This window comes from Oryctolagus cuniculus, chromosome 10 (assembly GCF_964237555.1).
Source record: "Oryctolagus cuniculus chromosome 10, mOryCun1.1, whole genome shotgun sequence".
Classification (NCBI taxonomy): Eukaryota; Metazoa; Chordata; class Mammalia; order Lagomorpha; family Leporidae; genus Oryctolagus; species Oryctolagus cuniculus.
In genome coordinates, this window is record NC_091441.1 from 28,511,732 (window position 1) to 28,525,344 (window position 13,613).

Here is a 13,613-nt window from a genome sequence, read left to right on the forward strand (position 1 = left end):
GGGCCCAAACACCTAGACTATCCTCTATTGCTTTCCCAGGCCTTGGCGGAGAGCTGGATCAGAAGAGGAGCAGCCAGGACTTGAACTTGCTGGCACTGCATGCGGCGGCTTTACCCACTATGCCACAGTGCTGGCCCCAGTTGCTATTTTTTTTTTTTAAAGATTTATTTATTTATTGGAAATTGTTACAGAGAAGCAGAGAAACAAGAGAGGAGAGAGAGAAAAAGATCTTCATTCACTAGTTCTTTTCTTAAATAGCCACAATGGCCTCGTCTGGGCCAAGCCAAAGCCAGGAGCCTGGAGCTTCCTCTGGGTCTCCCATGTGGGTGCAAGAGCCCAAGGACTTGGGCCATCTTCCATTGTTTTCTCAGGTGCATTAGCAGGGAGCTGGATCAGCTGTGGAGCAACCAGGACTCAAACTGGCACCCAAATGGGATGCGGGTACTGCAGGTGGCGGTATTACCCCCTCTGCCACAGTGCGGGCCCTGCCATATGGTTTTGCAGTTTTGCAGAGTGGCTATAGCATTTCACATTTCCGCCAGCAACGTGTGAAAGATCAGAGTTTTTGCATTCTCATCAGCATCAGATGTTGCCACTATTCCCTTACTGTGGGTTTAGCATGTTCATTTTTACAGTAGTAAAAAATATCATTTTCTTTTCTAAAAAATTATCCAGTTTTAAGTCTCTGTTCTGACTTATCAGTGTTTTCATTAAAAGTCTTTTTTTTTTTTTTTTAAGATTTATTTATTTGAAAGAGTTACACAGAGGAGAGGCAGAAAGAGAGAGAGAGAGAGAGAGAGGTCTTCCATCTGGTGGTTCACTCCCCAATTGGCTGCAATGACCAGAGCTGCGCCGATCTGAAGCCAGGAGCCAGGAGCTTCTTCCGGGTCTCCCACATGGGTGCAGGGGCCCAAGGGCTTGGGCCATCTTCTACTGCTTTCCCAGGCCATAGCAAAGAGCTGGATCGGAAGTGGAGCAGCTGGGTCTTGAACCGGTGCCCATATGGGATGCGGGCGCTTCAGGCCAGGGCATTAACCTGCTGCACCACGGCGCTGGCCCCTAAAAGTCTTTTATTGGGCTGGTGCTGTGGCGTAGCGGGTAAAGCTGCCGCCTGCAGTGCCAGAATCCCATATGGGTGCCACTTCTAATCTGACCTTAAAATAAATAAATAAATCTTTAAAAAAAATTAAGTCTTTTATCTCCTAACAGTGGGTAGACTAGAAATACTATCCGCTGTTCCTTTTTCACAAGACAGTTGAGAGGGTCGTACAACACGATGCGTTCAGAGCAACTTTGTGAACTCTAAAGTATCCTACAAATAGAAGTTCCTTAAATACTGAGAAGTTCTGCTAGGTATGGAAGGAATGTAGATTTCCTTTGTAATCCACTAAGGTTATACTGCAGTGTAAGGAAGCATCCAGGTTGCGACAGTCAAAGCAGATCACCTGCAGTTCTGTGACCCACGCTGATACTGTTTCAAAATGGGTAACCTTGGGGCTGGCTCTGTGGCACTGCAGGTTAAGCTGCTGCCTGCAGCACTGGCTTCCCATCAGTTGGAGTCCTGGAGTCCTGGCCGTTCCACTTCCAACCCAGCTCTCTGCTAATGGCCTGGGAAAGCAGCAGAGGATGGGCCAAGTGTTTGGGTTCCTTCCACCCAAGCAGGAGACCGGATGAAGCTCTTGGCTTCACCCAGGCCCAGCTCTGGCTGTAGCGGCCATCTGGGGAGTGAAACAGCAAATAGTAGATCTCTCTCTCTCTCTCTCTCTCTCTGTGATTCTGCCTTTCAATGAAATAATAAGTAAAAAGTCTTTAAAGAAGTGTCATCTTTTCAGAATTATTGAATGAATATACTTCCGTGTAGCTCAGAGAGGGGAAGACGGGAAGGCTGTAAGTTACCTGTCAGTGCATTAAGAAGTAGCTGAAAGCTCAGTACTTGTTGATGTGTGAGTTTCGGGGGGAGGAGAGTTTCACAGATGAGGAAACAGACTCTCAAATTCAGCCAAGGTCATATGAATATGAAACTCAAACATGCAGCTTCAGAATCTGGATTCTTTCTGTTAGACCAGGGGCACACGTCGTTTTCAGTAATGGGCCACGAGACTAGAAATCCTTCATTGGTGGTGGTGGCTAAATTGAGAACTACTTGGTATATGTTTTCCAAAGTGACTAGTCTGTGAATTCCGTGGATGGAGACAGTCCATACGCCTGCTGCTGGCGTTCCTTACCAGTATTTCATTCTGATATATAATTGAAATGAACTTAAGATGATGTCCTTGACCGTGTTCTGATTTAGTAACAGTTAGTTACTGTTTATCTGAATCGCCGGCCACACGCTTGGCAGGAGTGGTTAATTATGTAGTGATTGTTGCAAGCACATGGTGGGCTTTACCATTTACACTATAGGAGCATTACTGTTGGTGTTCTAATTATTATTATTGTTTTTTTGCAAAAAATATTGGGATGGTTGTAGCCAGGTTCAGATATTTAACCATTGTATGCCTGGCGCACCTTGTTACTGCTTTTAAGAGTTTTATTAGTAGTGTGTGGTTTTGATTTTGTGTGTAATGGGTCCTCATTATGAGAGAGCTTTACAAGAACTATGGAAAAAACGTGAATCTCAAATTTTTTGCACCAGAATACCTTTTTTTAAGAAAAAAAATTTGTTTATTTATCCAAAAGTCAGAGTTACAGAGAGGCAAAGAAAGAGAAGTCTTCCACTCCCCAAATGGCCACAGTGGCTGGAGCTGGACTGATCTGAAGCCAGGGTGCAGAGACCCAAGGACTCGGCCATCTTCTAAAGCTTTCCCAGGCCATAGCAGAGAGCTGACTCGGAAATGGAGCAGCCAGGACTCAAACCGGCACCCACAGGGGATACCTGCACTGCAGATGGCGGCCTGCTACACCACAGCACCAGTCCCAATATTTGTCTTTTAATTCCATTTTCTGTGAGCCTTTTGAAATCTCCTCAAACATGCAGGAGAAAATCCAACTCTATCATGGTATTAAGATTTTTCACTCTTTTGCTGTTTACCTTGCCAATCTGCTCTGCTACCTACACTCCCCAATAACTTTGTCATGATGTTTGTTGGTGGACCCAGCAGAGGCCTGGATTATTACACTGATTATTTGAGATGTAACTTGGAAATAATTTGGCTTAATTATTGGTATTCGTTGTTGGAAATTTGTAGCAGAAGCTCTTACAGATGCATATGGAGAATGTGAGGGGAAGGTGGAGGACATCTTCCTCCTTAGGGACATTCTCTTCCTGAAATCAAAGTAAGGAAGCAGGTATGTTATGGGGTGGCTGGGTCCAGGCTTTTGTCTCCAGTACAAGAAGAATTCAGAGCTGGCGCTGTGGTGTAGTGAGCTAAACCACTGCTTGCGGTGCCAGCATCCCATATGGGCGCGGTTCAAGTCCTGGCTGCTCCTCTTCCCATCCAGCTCCCTGCTGTGGCCTGGGAAAGCAGTAGAAGATGGCCCAAGTCCTTGGGCCCCTGCACCCATGTGGGAGGCCCAGAAGAAGCTCCTGGCTTCTGACCCAGCTCTGACCATTACGGCCATTTAGGGAATGAACCAGCAGAAGGAAGACCTTTTTCTCTGTCTCTCCCTCTCTTTGTAACTGTACCTCTCAAATAAATAAATAAAATTAAAAAAAAAATAAAAAGCAATTCAAAGACTAGATGTAGATTAGAAGAGAAGCAAGATTTATTTACATGCAAAGTAAAAATATACACTGAAGGAGTACAGGCAAGCTCAAGGAAGAGCTGCGCTTGGTAAGATTTGGGGCTGTCCTTATATGACCTGGAAGCCTAGAGGGTGGTGTCTAAGGTGGGACTTAATTAAATATTCAAAGAGCAAGGCGGGTAGAGTTTGGGGTGGGGCTTCAGTACCTTAGAAGTGTCATGGCACTAGATGCATGATGGGAGTGATAGTGTTGGCCATGGTAATTTTATTATAGTGACATTATAATTAGCTAAAGGTCATTGCATTGGCACAGCCAGCAGCCATATTGGTTATTTTCAGCTGGTGCCATTCTGTGCAGGGAAGTGACAACAGAAGCTGTGCTTTTCCAGTGCAGGGAAGGGGTGGGGCACTGACCTCAGCTCTTCCTCAGTAGCTACCTCCCTGCCTCCCTTTTTTTTTTTTTTTTAAAGATTTATTTATTTATTTGAAAGAGTTATGGGGGAGGTAGAGGGGAAGAGATAGATATCTTCCATCTACTGGTTCACTCCTTAGGTGGCTGCAATGGCCAGCTCTGAGCCAGGCCAAAGCTAGTAGCTTCATCCAGGTCTCCCATGTGAGTTGCAGGGGCCTAAACACTTGGGCCACCTTCCACTGCTTTTCCCAGGCCATTAGCAGGAAGCTGGATTGGAAGGTGCCTATATGGGATGCTGGTGTCGCAGGTGATTGTGGGGAGCAACCGGACTAGACTGAGTTACTGGAATTAAGACTTATTCTATGCATCTGCTCTCCCACAATATGGCACTGGGAGAGAAGTAAACAGCTTCCGCACAGCTGCCTCCAGTTCAACTAATAAACTGTAGGACTTGCTATTGATTGGAGGAGAGCAGCGTACTCGGCGTGTGGGCAGCCGAGTTAGGATTGGCGGAGGAGGACTATAAAGGAGGAGAGAGACGGCATGCACCAGGAACATCTATGGGGAACATCTAAGGGGAACATCTAGCTGAAGGAACACCCGTGCAGCCCCCGAGAAAGCCGGCCGGCGGTGTGCCGCTCCCCTGCGGAAGTGGGGAATGTGGCCAGGGGGAACTGCCCTTCCACGGAGGTGGAAGGGATAGTAGCCAACCCGGGAAGAACCAGCAGCAAACCCGGGGAGGGCCGAGCAGACGAAAGAACAGCGCAGGGTCCTGTGTCGTTCCTCCACGAAGAGGGGGAGCGACAGGTGATGGCTTTACCTACTATGCCACAGCACCACCTGCCTCCCTGCCTATATTAAGTGGACTTAAAATACAACCCAGAAATGGCAGTGGTAAGATTTAAGAACTTTCTTATGCAGTTGCGGAAATCTTTTTTTTTTTTTTTTTTTTAACTTTTATTTAATGCATATAAATTTCCAAAGTACGACTTATGGATTACAATGGCTTCCCCCCAATACCGTCCCTCCCACCCACAACCCTCCCCTTTCCCACTCCCTCTCCCCTTCCATTCACATCAAGATTCATTTTCGATTATCTTAATATACAGAAGATCAGCTTAGTATACATTAAGTATGGATTTCAACAGTTTGCTCCCACACAGAAACATAAAGTGAAAAATAATAGATGATTTTTTTTAAATGATGATGAAATCAGATCAGACCTATTGTCATGTTTAATCCCAGTGAGAGTCAAGTTGGGAATTGATAATTTCTTCTTCTTTTTTTTTTTTTTTTTTTTTTTACAGAGGATCAGTTTAGTATGCATTAAGTAAGGATTTCAACAGTTTGCACCCCCATAGAAACACAAAGTGAAATATATTGTTTGAGTACTCGTTATAGCATTAAATCTCAATGTACAGCACATTAAGGATAGAGATCCTACATGAGGAGTAAGTGCACAGTGACTCCTGTTGTTGACTTTACCAATTGACACTCCTGTCTATGGCATCAGTAATCTCCCTATGCTCCAGTCATGAGTTTCCAAGGCTATGGAAGCCCTCTGAGTTCTCCGACTCTTATCTTGTTTAGACAAGGTCATAGTCAAAGTGGAGGTTCTCTCCTCCCTTCAGAGAAAGGTACCTCCTTCTTTGATGACCTGTTCTTTCCACTGGGATCTCACTCGCAGAGATCTTTTGCCAGAGTGTTTTGGCTTTCCATGCCTGAAATACTCTCATGAGCTTTTCAGCCAGCTCCGAATGCCTTTAGGGCTGATTCTGAGGCCAGAGTGCTATTTAGGACATCTGCCATTCTGTCATGGTGAAGGGACTGGGAGTCAAAGGGAGCACATAGACAAGTCTAGTACCTGCTAACGCTAACTGATGGAGTAAATAAAGGGGAGAGTGATCCAACATGGGAAGTGAGATACTCAGTTGCGGAAATCTTAATAACCACTTCCTGGCTGACTTATCTTCAGAAGCCAAATGAAGGTTCCTAAAACCGAGAGGAAATGCCTGAAGGTGTTTGAGGGGTTTTGCGTGTGAGTGAGTGCTTGTTGGGCACAGCTCTCCAGTCCCTTAGGCACCTGGTGTGCATTGGGATGTCACTAGCACAACGAGACTTCTGTGGCTGCATCTGTTTATGTTGCTGCCACAGCGCTAGTGTGGCCGAGCTTTGACAAGAAGGCACCTGATAAACTATCATATAAAAGGGATTGCTTCAGATAGCGCCACACCTGGCCAGTTGGTCCATGTGATTCTTTCTCTGGAGTTTGGTTTTTGTGTAGCAAAGGTTTAACAGTGATGGACTGCTTTTAAAGCATTTATCCCTGGGGCCAGCATTGTGGCATAGCTAGTGAAGCTGCCGACTACAATGCTGGCATCCCCTATGGGTGCTGGTTCAGGTCCTGGCTGCTCCACTTCTGATCCAGCTCCCTGCTGATGTGTCTCAGAAAGCAGCGGAAGATGGCCCAAGTGCTTAGGCCTCTGCACCCACATAGGAGACCTGGAAGAAGCTCCTGGCTGTGGCCTGATCTAGCCCCGGCCATTGTGGCCATTTGGGGAGTGAACCAGTGGATGGAAGATTTCTCTCTCTGTCTCTCCCTCTCTTTCTCTATAATTTTGCCTTTCAAGTAAATAAATAAATCTTTTAAAAATATCTATTTATTTGAAAGTCAGAGTTACACAGAGAGGAGAGGCAGAGAGAGAGAGTCTTCCATCCGGTGGTTCACTCCCCAGTTGGCTGCAATGGTTGGAGCTGCACTGATCCGGAGCCAGGAGCTTCTTCTGGGCCTCCCACATGGGTGCAGGGGCCCAAGCACTTGGGCCATCTTCTACTGCTTTCCCAGGCCATATCAGAGAGCTGGATCGGAAGTGGAGCAGCCAGGATTTGAACTGGAACCCACATGGGATGCCGGCACTTCAAGCCAGGGCGCATTAACCCACTGTGCCACAGCGCTGGCCCCAATAAATAAACCTTAAAAACAAACTTATTCTGAATCTCTCATTGCTGACAGTGTTCAGCTTGACCTGAAGTCTGCAGTTCAGGTGAACCGTAAGAGGAAGTCGTCTGTGTGGTGCTGATGGACCTAATCTGAGTACACTGTGGTGCTGATGGACCTAGTCTGAGTCACACTCTAGATGACTTGCTCGACTGCGGCCCTCGAGTCCCCTTTGGCATGTTTGCTGTGCCCAGATCAGGCCTCAGGAACAACGTTCAGTTTCTAATTGTAATTGTCTTGGAAACACCAGCCTATTTTTGCAGTGCCATTTTACTTTTATTTACTGCAAATGATGATTTGTTGGTTGCTGCTGCCAGAACATCTGAGCTCATTTGTTTAACTGAAACAGCACGGGGCATGGACGCCTGAGACAGGCAGCAGCACTTACAAAGCACCCCGGCTGCTTAACCACCTCATTACAGCTCTAAATCAAGAAAGCGGGAAAGCCGCTTATTCTTCAGATGGCCCAAGAAGTTTGGAAAGCCGGAGGACAGAGGGCTGAGAGAAGAGGAATTCTCTTGTAGCAATCAGTGTGTTGGTTTTGGCAGGGCCGTCCTTGGCTGATCTGCTCTGTAGGAATCAGCAAGGCGTCGGAGTGCAGCAGTGGCCGACACCACGCAAGGCAGCGTCCAGGGCTCCTCCCTGCACTGGTGCTGTTTACTTCTGGCCCGGACACACTGGGCGCGCATGGGGGACCCAGACAGTGCCTTGCTCTCATGGAGTTTGCAGTCTGGGCACTGCAGGCGCCTCTGCCCCAGATGCTGAGTGCTGCTACCTGCCATGGTGGCCCTGTGGGGAGACCCCGGGCAGAGGGACCTGAGGGCGCCATGGCAGGTGCCGCTGCCTCACCATCAGGGGGTGCTTCCCAACTGAGGTGGAATGATCCTAAGAAACCAGGCTGCTTCAGATGGTGTCTTCTTTTACACTTGGAGACAAGTAAATGTTCTCGAGTACTTCCACAAGAGTTTAAAGGTGGGGGCAGACTTTGCCTTGCGAGCTGGAGGGTGAGGAGAAGCACTGCTGTTGTTTTGGGGGGCTGTCTGCAGTGGCATCCACTCACCAGTGAACTCTGCCAGTGGCTGCTTAGGGCCAGGCTGGGGTGCTACGGGCAGCAAGGAGCCCTCAGTGTGCTGCACCCAGTTTTGTGGTCGAGGGGCTTCTCACCTGGTTGCAGGTGGTCCAGGAAGGTTCCTGGAAGCAGTGATGTGCTACCTCGCCTCACTGTTGGCATGAGCCCCCTTTGAGGTGATACTGTATTGGCCATCATTCGGAGCCGCGCTAGGGGACAGCAGTGCTTGTCTGTAGAGAGCGGACGTCCTGGCTGCCGCAGGGAGCGGGGAGCGTCCTCCTCTGCCTTCACGCCCAGCACAGGCCAGGTTCCCTGCAATGCCCTGCCTCAGGTGCTGTTCCTTCTTGTCTGCCTGCCTCACTTCTGTTGGTCCCTCAGGACAGAGTACGTATCTCCTCCAGGGAGCCCCTGGGGATTCCTCTCAGAGTAGATGGAGAGCACATGCCTGGAGCTCACACACAGGGCTGGTCCTGATCTTCGCACCCCCGAGTGCAGCCGTCTGTTGTGGCTCTTCAATCCTCATGGCGGGCTGGAGCGGGCCAGCGTCTCCCAGAGCCTGGTGTGTGGGGGGCTCCCAGGCAGTGTGTGCTGAACGAACACGCTGGCTTTGTTCGAAGGTTGTCACTGCACCTCTTGGTCCCAGCCAGTCTTGAGGGTATCATTGACTGAAGAAGTAGAAGTGCCAGTGAGACGGGCATTATGCACGTGTTCCGGGTACCAGCCTCACGGTGCTCATCACGCTCCTTTGCTCCTTTCCTCTTGTCAGAAGATGGACGAATGCAATGCCGTGGTTCCCCTTCTCGCTAGTTACTAATGTGTACTATGCAGTCTGACCCCACTTTTTCTTAGTTGTAAATGTCCTGGTTATTAATAAGAATCAGCTTGACTCGGTGCTTGCTAGAAAGAGGGGAGGATGTGATGAAGGGACAAGGACCTCCCTGGAATCCAATACGACAGCCACCGTGGGTTTTAGGAAGAAAGGAAGAACTGGTCTCGAGAATCAGGAGGCCAGAGGAACCCGGGGAGGCCTTTCCACCTGCGCCTGCTGCTGCCTGCAAAGCTCCTTTCTGCTCTTTCTTACTGCCTGGCTGTCTCTGCTGCTCACTGCCTGAGGATGGCTCCCATGAGCCTCAGCTGCTCACTGCCTGAGGATGGCTCCCATGAGTCTCAGCTGCTCACTGCCTGAGGATGGCTCCCATGAGCCTCAGCTGCTCACTGCCTGAGGATGGCTCCCGTGAGCCCCAGCCGTGCGGCCGGATTCCAGCGGATGGAACGCCTGTCTTTCCGTCTCAGCTCCCGGCTCCCTGAGACTTTGGCCTGTTTTTGGGTGGATGTCTCTCCCAGACCCAGTCAGCTAAGGCCCAAGCGAGGTCATGCCCAGCAAAACCTGTTGCCCAGGAGGATGGAACGAAGGGCAGGGAGGCAGTAGACGGCGCGGAGAGGCCCAGGGGCATGTGGCAGACACCCTAGACACGCTGGTGTAGGGGCAGCTGCTAGATGCCCACAGGCTTGACCTCACGGCCATTTCCAGCTTATCTTGTACAAAAAGATTCAGTCTTAGAGTAAATGGAAAGATGTAAGTTTGAAAGATTGTATTTATCTTTTTTTTTAAAGATTTATTTTATTAATTTGAAAGAGTTAGCAGATAGAAGTAGAGCCAGAGAGAGAGAGAGGTCTTCCATCCACTGATTCACTCTCCCAAATGCTGCAATGGCCAGAGCTGGCTGAAGCCAGGAGCCAGAAGCCTCTTCTGGGTCTCCCACACAGGTGGAGGGGCCCAAGGACTTGGGCTGTCCTCTACTGCTTTCCCAGGCCATAGCAGAGAGCTGGATAGCTGGATTGGAAGTGCAGTAGCTGGGACTTGAACCGGCGCCCGCATGGGATGCCAGCACTGCAGGTGACGGCTTTACCGGCTATGCCATCACGCTGACCCCAAGATTTCTTATGCATAATACGCATAATAATCTGTAATTGCTGTGAGACAGGTTCTGGAAGCCCTGTCTTACAGAGATATAAGGTGATCCACATATATAATTTAAAGGTTTCTAGTAGCCACATTGAAAAAGTGAAGTGAAATTAATTTTAATAATATATTTATATAGCCGAGTATGTCCCACTCATTATTTCACAATATAAAATTAATAATGAAGCATTTCTCATATCCTTTTGAAGTCTTTGAAATCGGGGATGCATTTTGTGTTCTAGGACATCTCAGTTTGAGTAGCTGCATTTTTTTTTTTTTAATTTCCCAGGGCCCACTGACCTCGTGAGTTTCTCCTTTTAAAAAAAATATTAATTTATTTATTTGAAAGTTAGAGTTACACAGAGGAGAGGTAGAGAGAGAGAGAAAGAGAGAGACATAGTGAGAGAGAGAAGTCTTCCATCCGCTGGTTCTCTCCCCAGTTGGACACAACGGCTGGTGCTGCACTGACCTGAAGCCAGAGCCAAGAGCCTCCTCCGGGTCGTGGGTGCAGGGGTCCAAGGACTTGGACCATCCTCCACTGCTCTCCCAGGCCATAACAGAGAGCTGGATCGAAAGTGCATCAGCTGAGACTTGAACTGGTGCCCACATGGGATGGCAGCAGTGCAGGAGGCGGTTTAACCTGCTGCACCACAGCACCTGGTCGGCCCCTGGGTAGCTGCATTTTAAGTGGTCTTGAGCTACATGTTGGTACTGGTGGTCAGTTACCATGTTGGACAGTTCCAGAACTGGGTAGAAGCAGTCAATTTTTTCAGTTTTTCTAAAATTTCTTGTCAAAAGCCTTAATTTAATGCTTATGGCTTGCTTTTCTTTTCTCTCATTTTTTAAAAATGTTTATTTATTTGAAAGTCAGAGTTACATAGAGAGAGGGAGAGACAGACAGAAGGAGAAGTCTTCCATCTGCTGGTTCACTCCCCAAGTGGCTGCAGCGTCCAGGGCTGAGCCAGGCTGGAGCTAGGAGCCAAGAGCTTCATTCAGGTCTCCTACATGGGTGGTGGGGGCCCAAACACTTGGACCATCTTCTGCTGCCTTTCCCAGGCATATCAGCAGGGAGCTGGATCAGAAGTGGAGCAGCTGGGACTTGAACTGTGCCCATATGGGATGCTGGCGTGGCGGGTGGTGGCTTCACCTGCTGCACCACACTGCCAGCCCCTCCCCAGGCACTAAAACTGATTCTTATTCTTCTCAGACCTCTGATTATTGAAATGTTCGACTCCTTGGAAGCCTCAGTTTGCTTATCTATAAAAATAGGCCTTGTCCTGTTCATTGGAAGATATGTTCATGGGATTTAAACGCACTAATAAATTTGAAAATGCTTCAAGACATTTACAGGGCTATACAAATGTGAGACAGTATTTTAACTTATCCACTAGGAAGAAGCATTACAGCTTGCAAGTGGTAGTAGCTGTCATTTATTGAGGGCACACACACAGCAACTTTTTGAAGGCACTTTTATTAGTTCTCTTTTATGTGTGAGGAAATAAAGACATAAGAAATCAGCCCAGGGTCATATATCTGGGAAGAAGTTGAAGTGGAATTGGAATGCACTTTAAGAAAAAGTTGTGGTGAAATGTATACAACATGATAATTATCGTTTTGACCATTTCTACGTGTAGAGTACTGTGGCATCAAATACATGCACACTGTTCTGTAGCCATCACCCCACCCCTCTCCAGAACTTTTTCATCTCTGCCAGCTGAAACTCTGTCCTCCTAAACACCAAGTCTCCTCTTGCCAGCCCCTGGCAACTGCCGTTCTACTTTCTGTCTCTACAAATTGCACTATGCTAAGCACTGCACACAAGAGGAATCATGCAGTCTTTATCTTTTTGGGACGGACTTATTACTTCACTTGGCATGATGTCGTCAAGGTTCATCTGTGTTGCAGAGGGTCAAAACTGCCTTTGTTTTTAAGGCTAAATAATATTCCATGGTAAGCTCGTGCTATGTTTTTATCCATTTGTCTCCCCGGGGACACTTGGGTCGCTTCCACATTTTGGCTACTGTGATTATGAACTTGAGTCTACAACTATGTCTCCAAGGCCTTGCTTTCATTTCTTTTGGGTTTATACCTCAAAGTGGAATCTCTGGGTCATATGGTAATTTGCTTTAATTTTTTGGATCCCATGTTTTTTTCCGTAGCAGCTGCACCATTTGTCATGTCTACTAGCCATGAACAAGAGTCACACTTTTCTTTTTTTTTTCTTTTCAACTTTTATTTAATAAATATAAATTTCCAAGGTGCAACTTTTGAATTATAGCAGCTTTCCCCCCCATAACCTCCCTCCTACCTGCGACCATCCCATCTCCTACTCCCTCTCCCATCCCATTCTTCATGATGATTCATTCTCAATTATCTTTATATACAGAAGATCAGCTTAGTATATACTAAGTAAAGATTTCAACAGACTGCACCCACAAAGACACACAAAGTATGGAGTACTCTTTGGGTAGTAGTTTTACCATTAATTCACATAGTACAACACATTAAGGGCAGAGGTCCTACATGTACAAGTGTACAGTGACTCCTATTGTTGATTTAACAATTGACACTCTTATTGATGACATCAATAATCATCTGAGACTCTTGTCATGAGCTGCCAAGGCTATGGAAGCCTCTTGAGTTCACGAACTCCGATCTTATTTAGACAAGGCCATAATCAAAGTGAAAGTTCTCTCCTCCCTTCAGAACAAGGTACTGACGAGTCACACTTTTCCACATTTTTGCCAAGACTTGTACTTTTCTCTTACTTATGTATATTCCTCTAACTGCTTAGTGTGCATTTGTGCTAGTGTTATATTACTAATTCCCTCTCTCCTTTTGTTTGTCCAGTACTGAGTTGAAGCTCTTGGAGGAGGCAACCATTTCAGTCTGCAGATCTTTAGGTAAGAGGGAAGAAGTGTGTTTTCTGTGTGTGTACTATATGCTTGTGTATGTAGAGGGCATTTTTTCGATGAAGTAATGTATCATCTTGATGCATCATGCATGATAATAGTTAATAATGATTGTTTCTGTCCATGATGCTCGTTGATGCTGCTAGACTGTACCATCCAGTCAATAGGTATGAGACACACACTTGGTTGTACTTGCTGTAATAATAATGGGTCATGCTAAGCTATGGCTATGTCAGCTTGTTCTGTTTGTGAATTTTGAAATACTGAGGAAAAATCAAGCTGTTAAGTTGGTTTTGTAGTTGCATGGACAGTACATATAGAACACAAGGCCATTCAATCTGCAGTTGCCAGCTGCCCTGAAAAACGTACTTGTATATGCTGTTGTTGACTATGTTAACCAAAATGCTTATCTTTTCATTAAAACACATTAGAAAAACATGAAGGGGTTTCAAAAACTAAATGGAAAATTCACATTATGCTCTACTTCAAGTTTTCTACAAAGTTTTTAAGCCCCCTTATATATTATGAGTCTTCTCTAGTGTAATGACTTTTTGATCATAATTTTAACTCTGCTA

At 46.8% G+C, this 13,613-nt stretch overlaps 1 protein-coding gene across 4 annotated transcripts in view; it reads left to right on the forward strand.

The window, feature by feature from the left end:
* DYM (dymeclin) overlaps positions 1–13,613 on the forward strand; it is a 374,546-nt gene that overhangs the window by 45,044 nt on the left and 315,889 nt on the right. For all 4 annotated transcript variants that reach the window (XM_051851233.2, XM_002713527.5, XM_070050191.1 and 1 more), the window contains exon 3: positions 12,977–13,029. In XM_051851233.2, the coding sequence (XP_051707193.1) occupies positions 12,977–13,029 (53 nt within the window). The remainder of the gene's footprint in view (positions 1–12,976; positions 13,030–13,613) is intronic.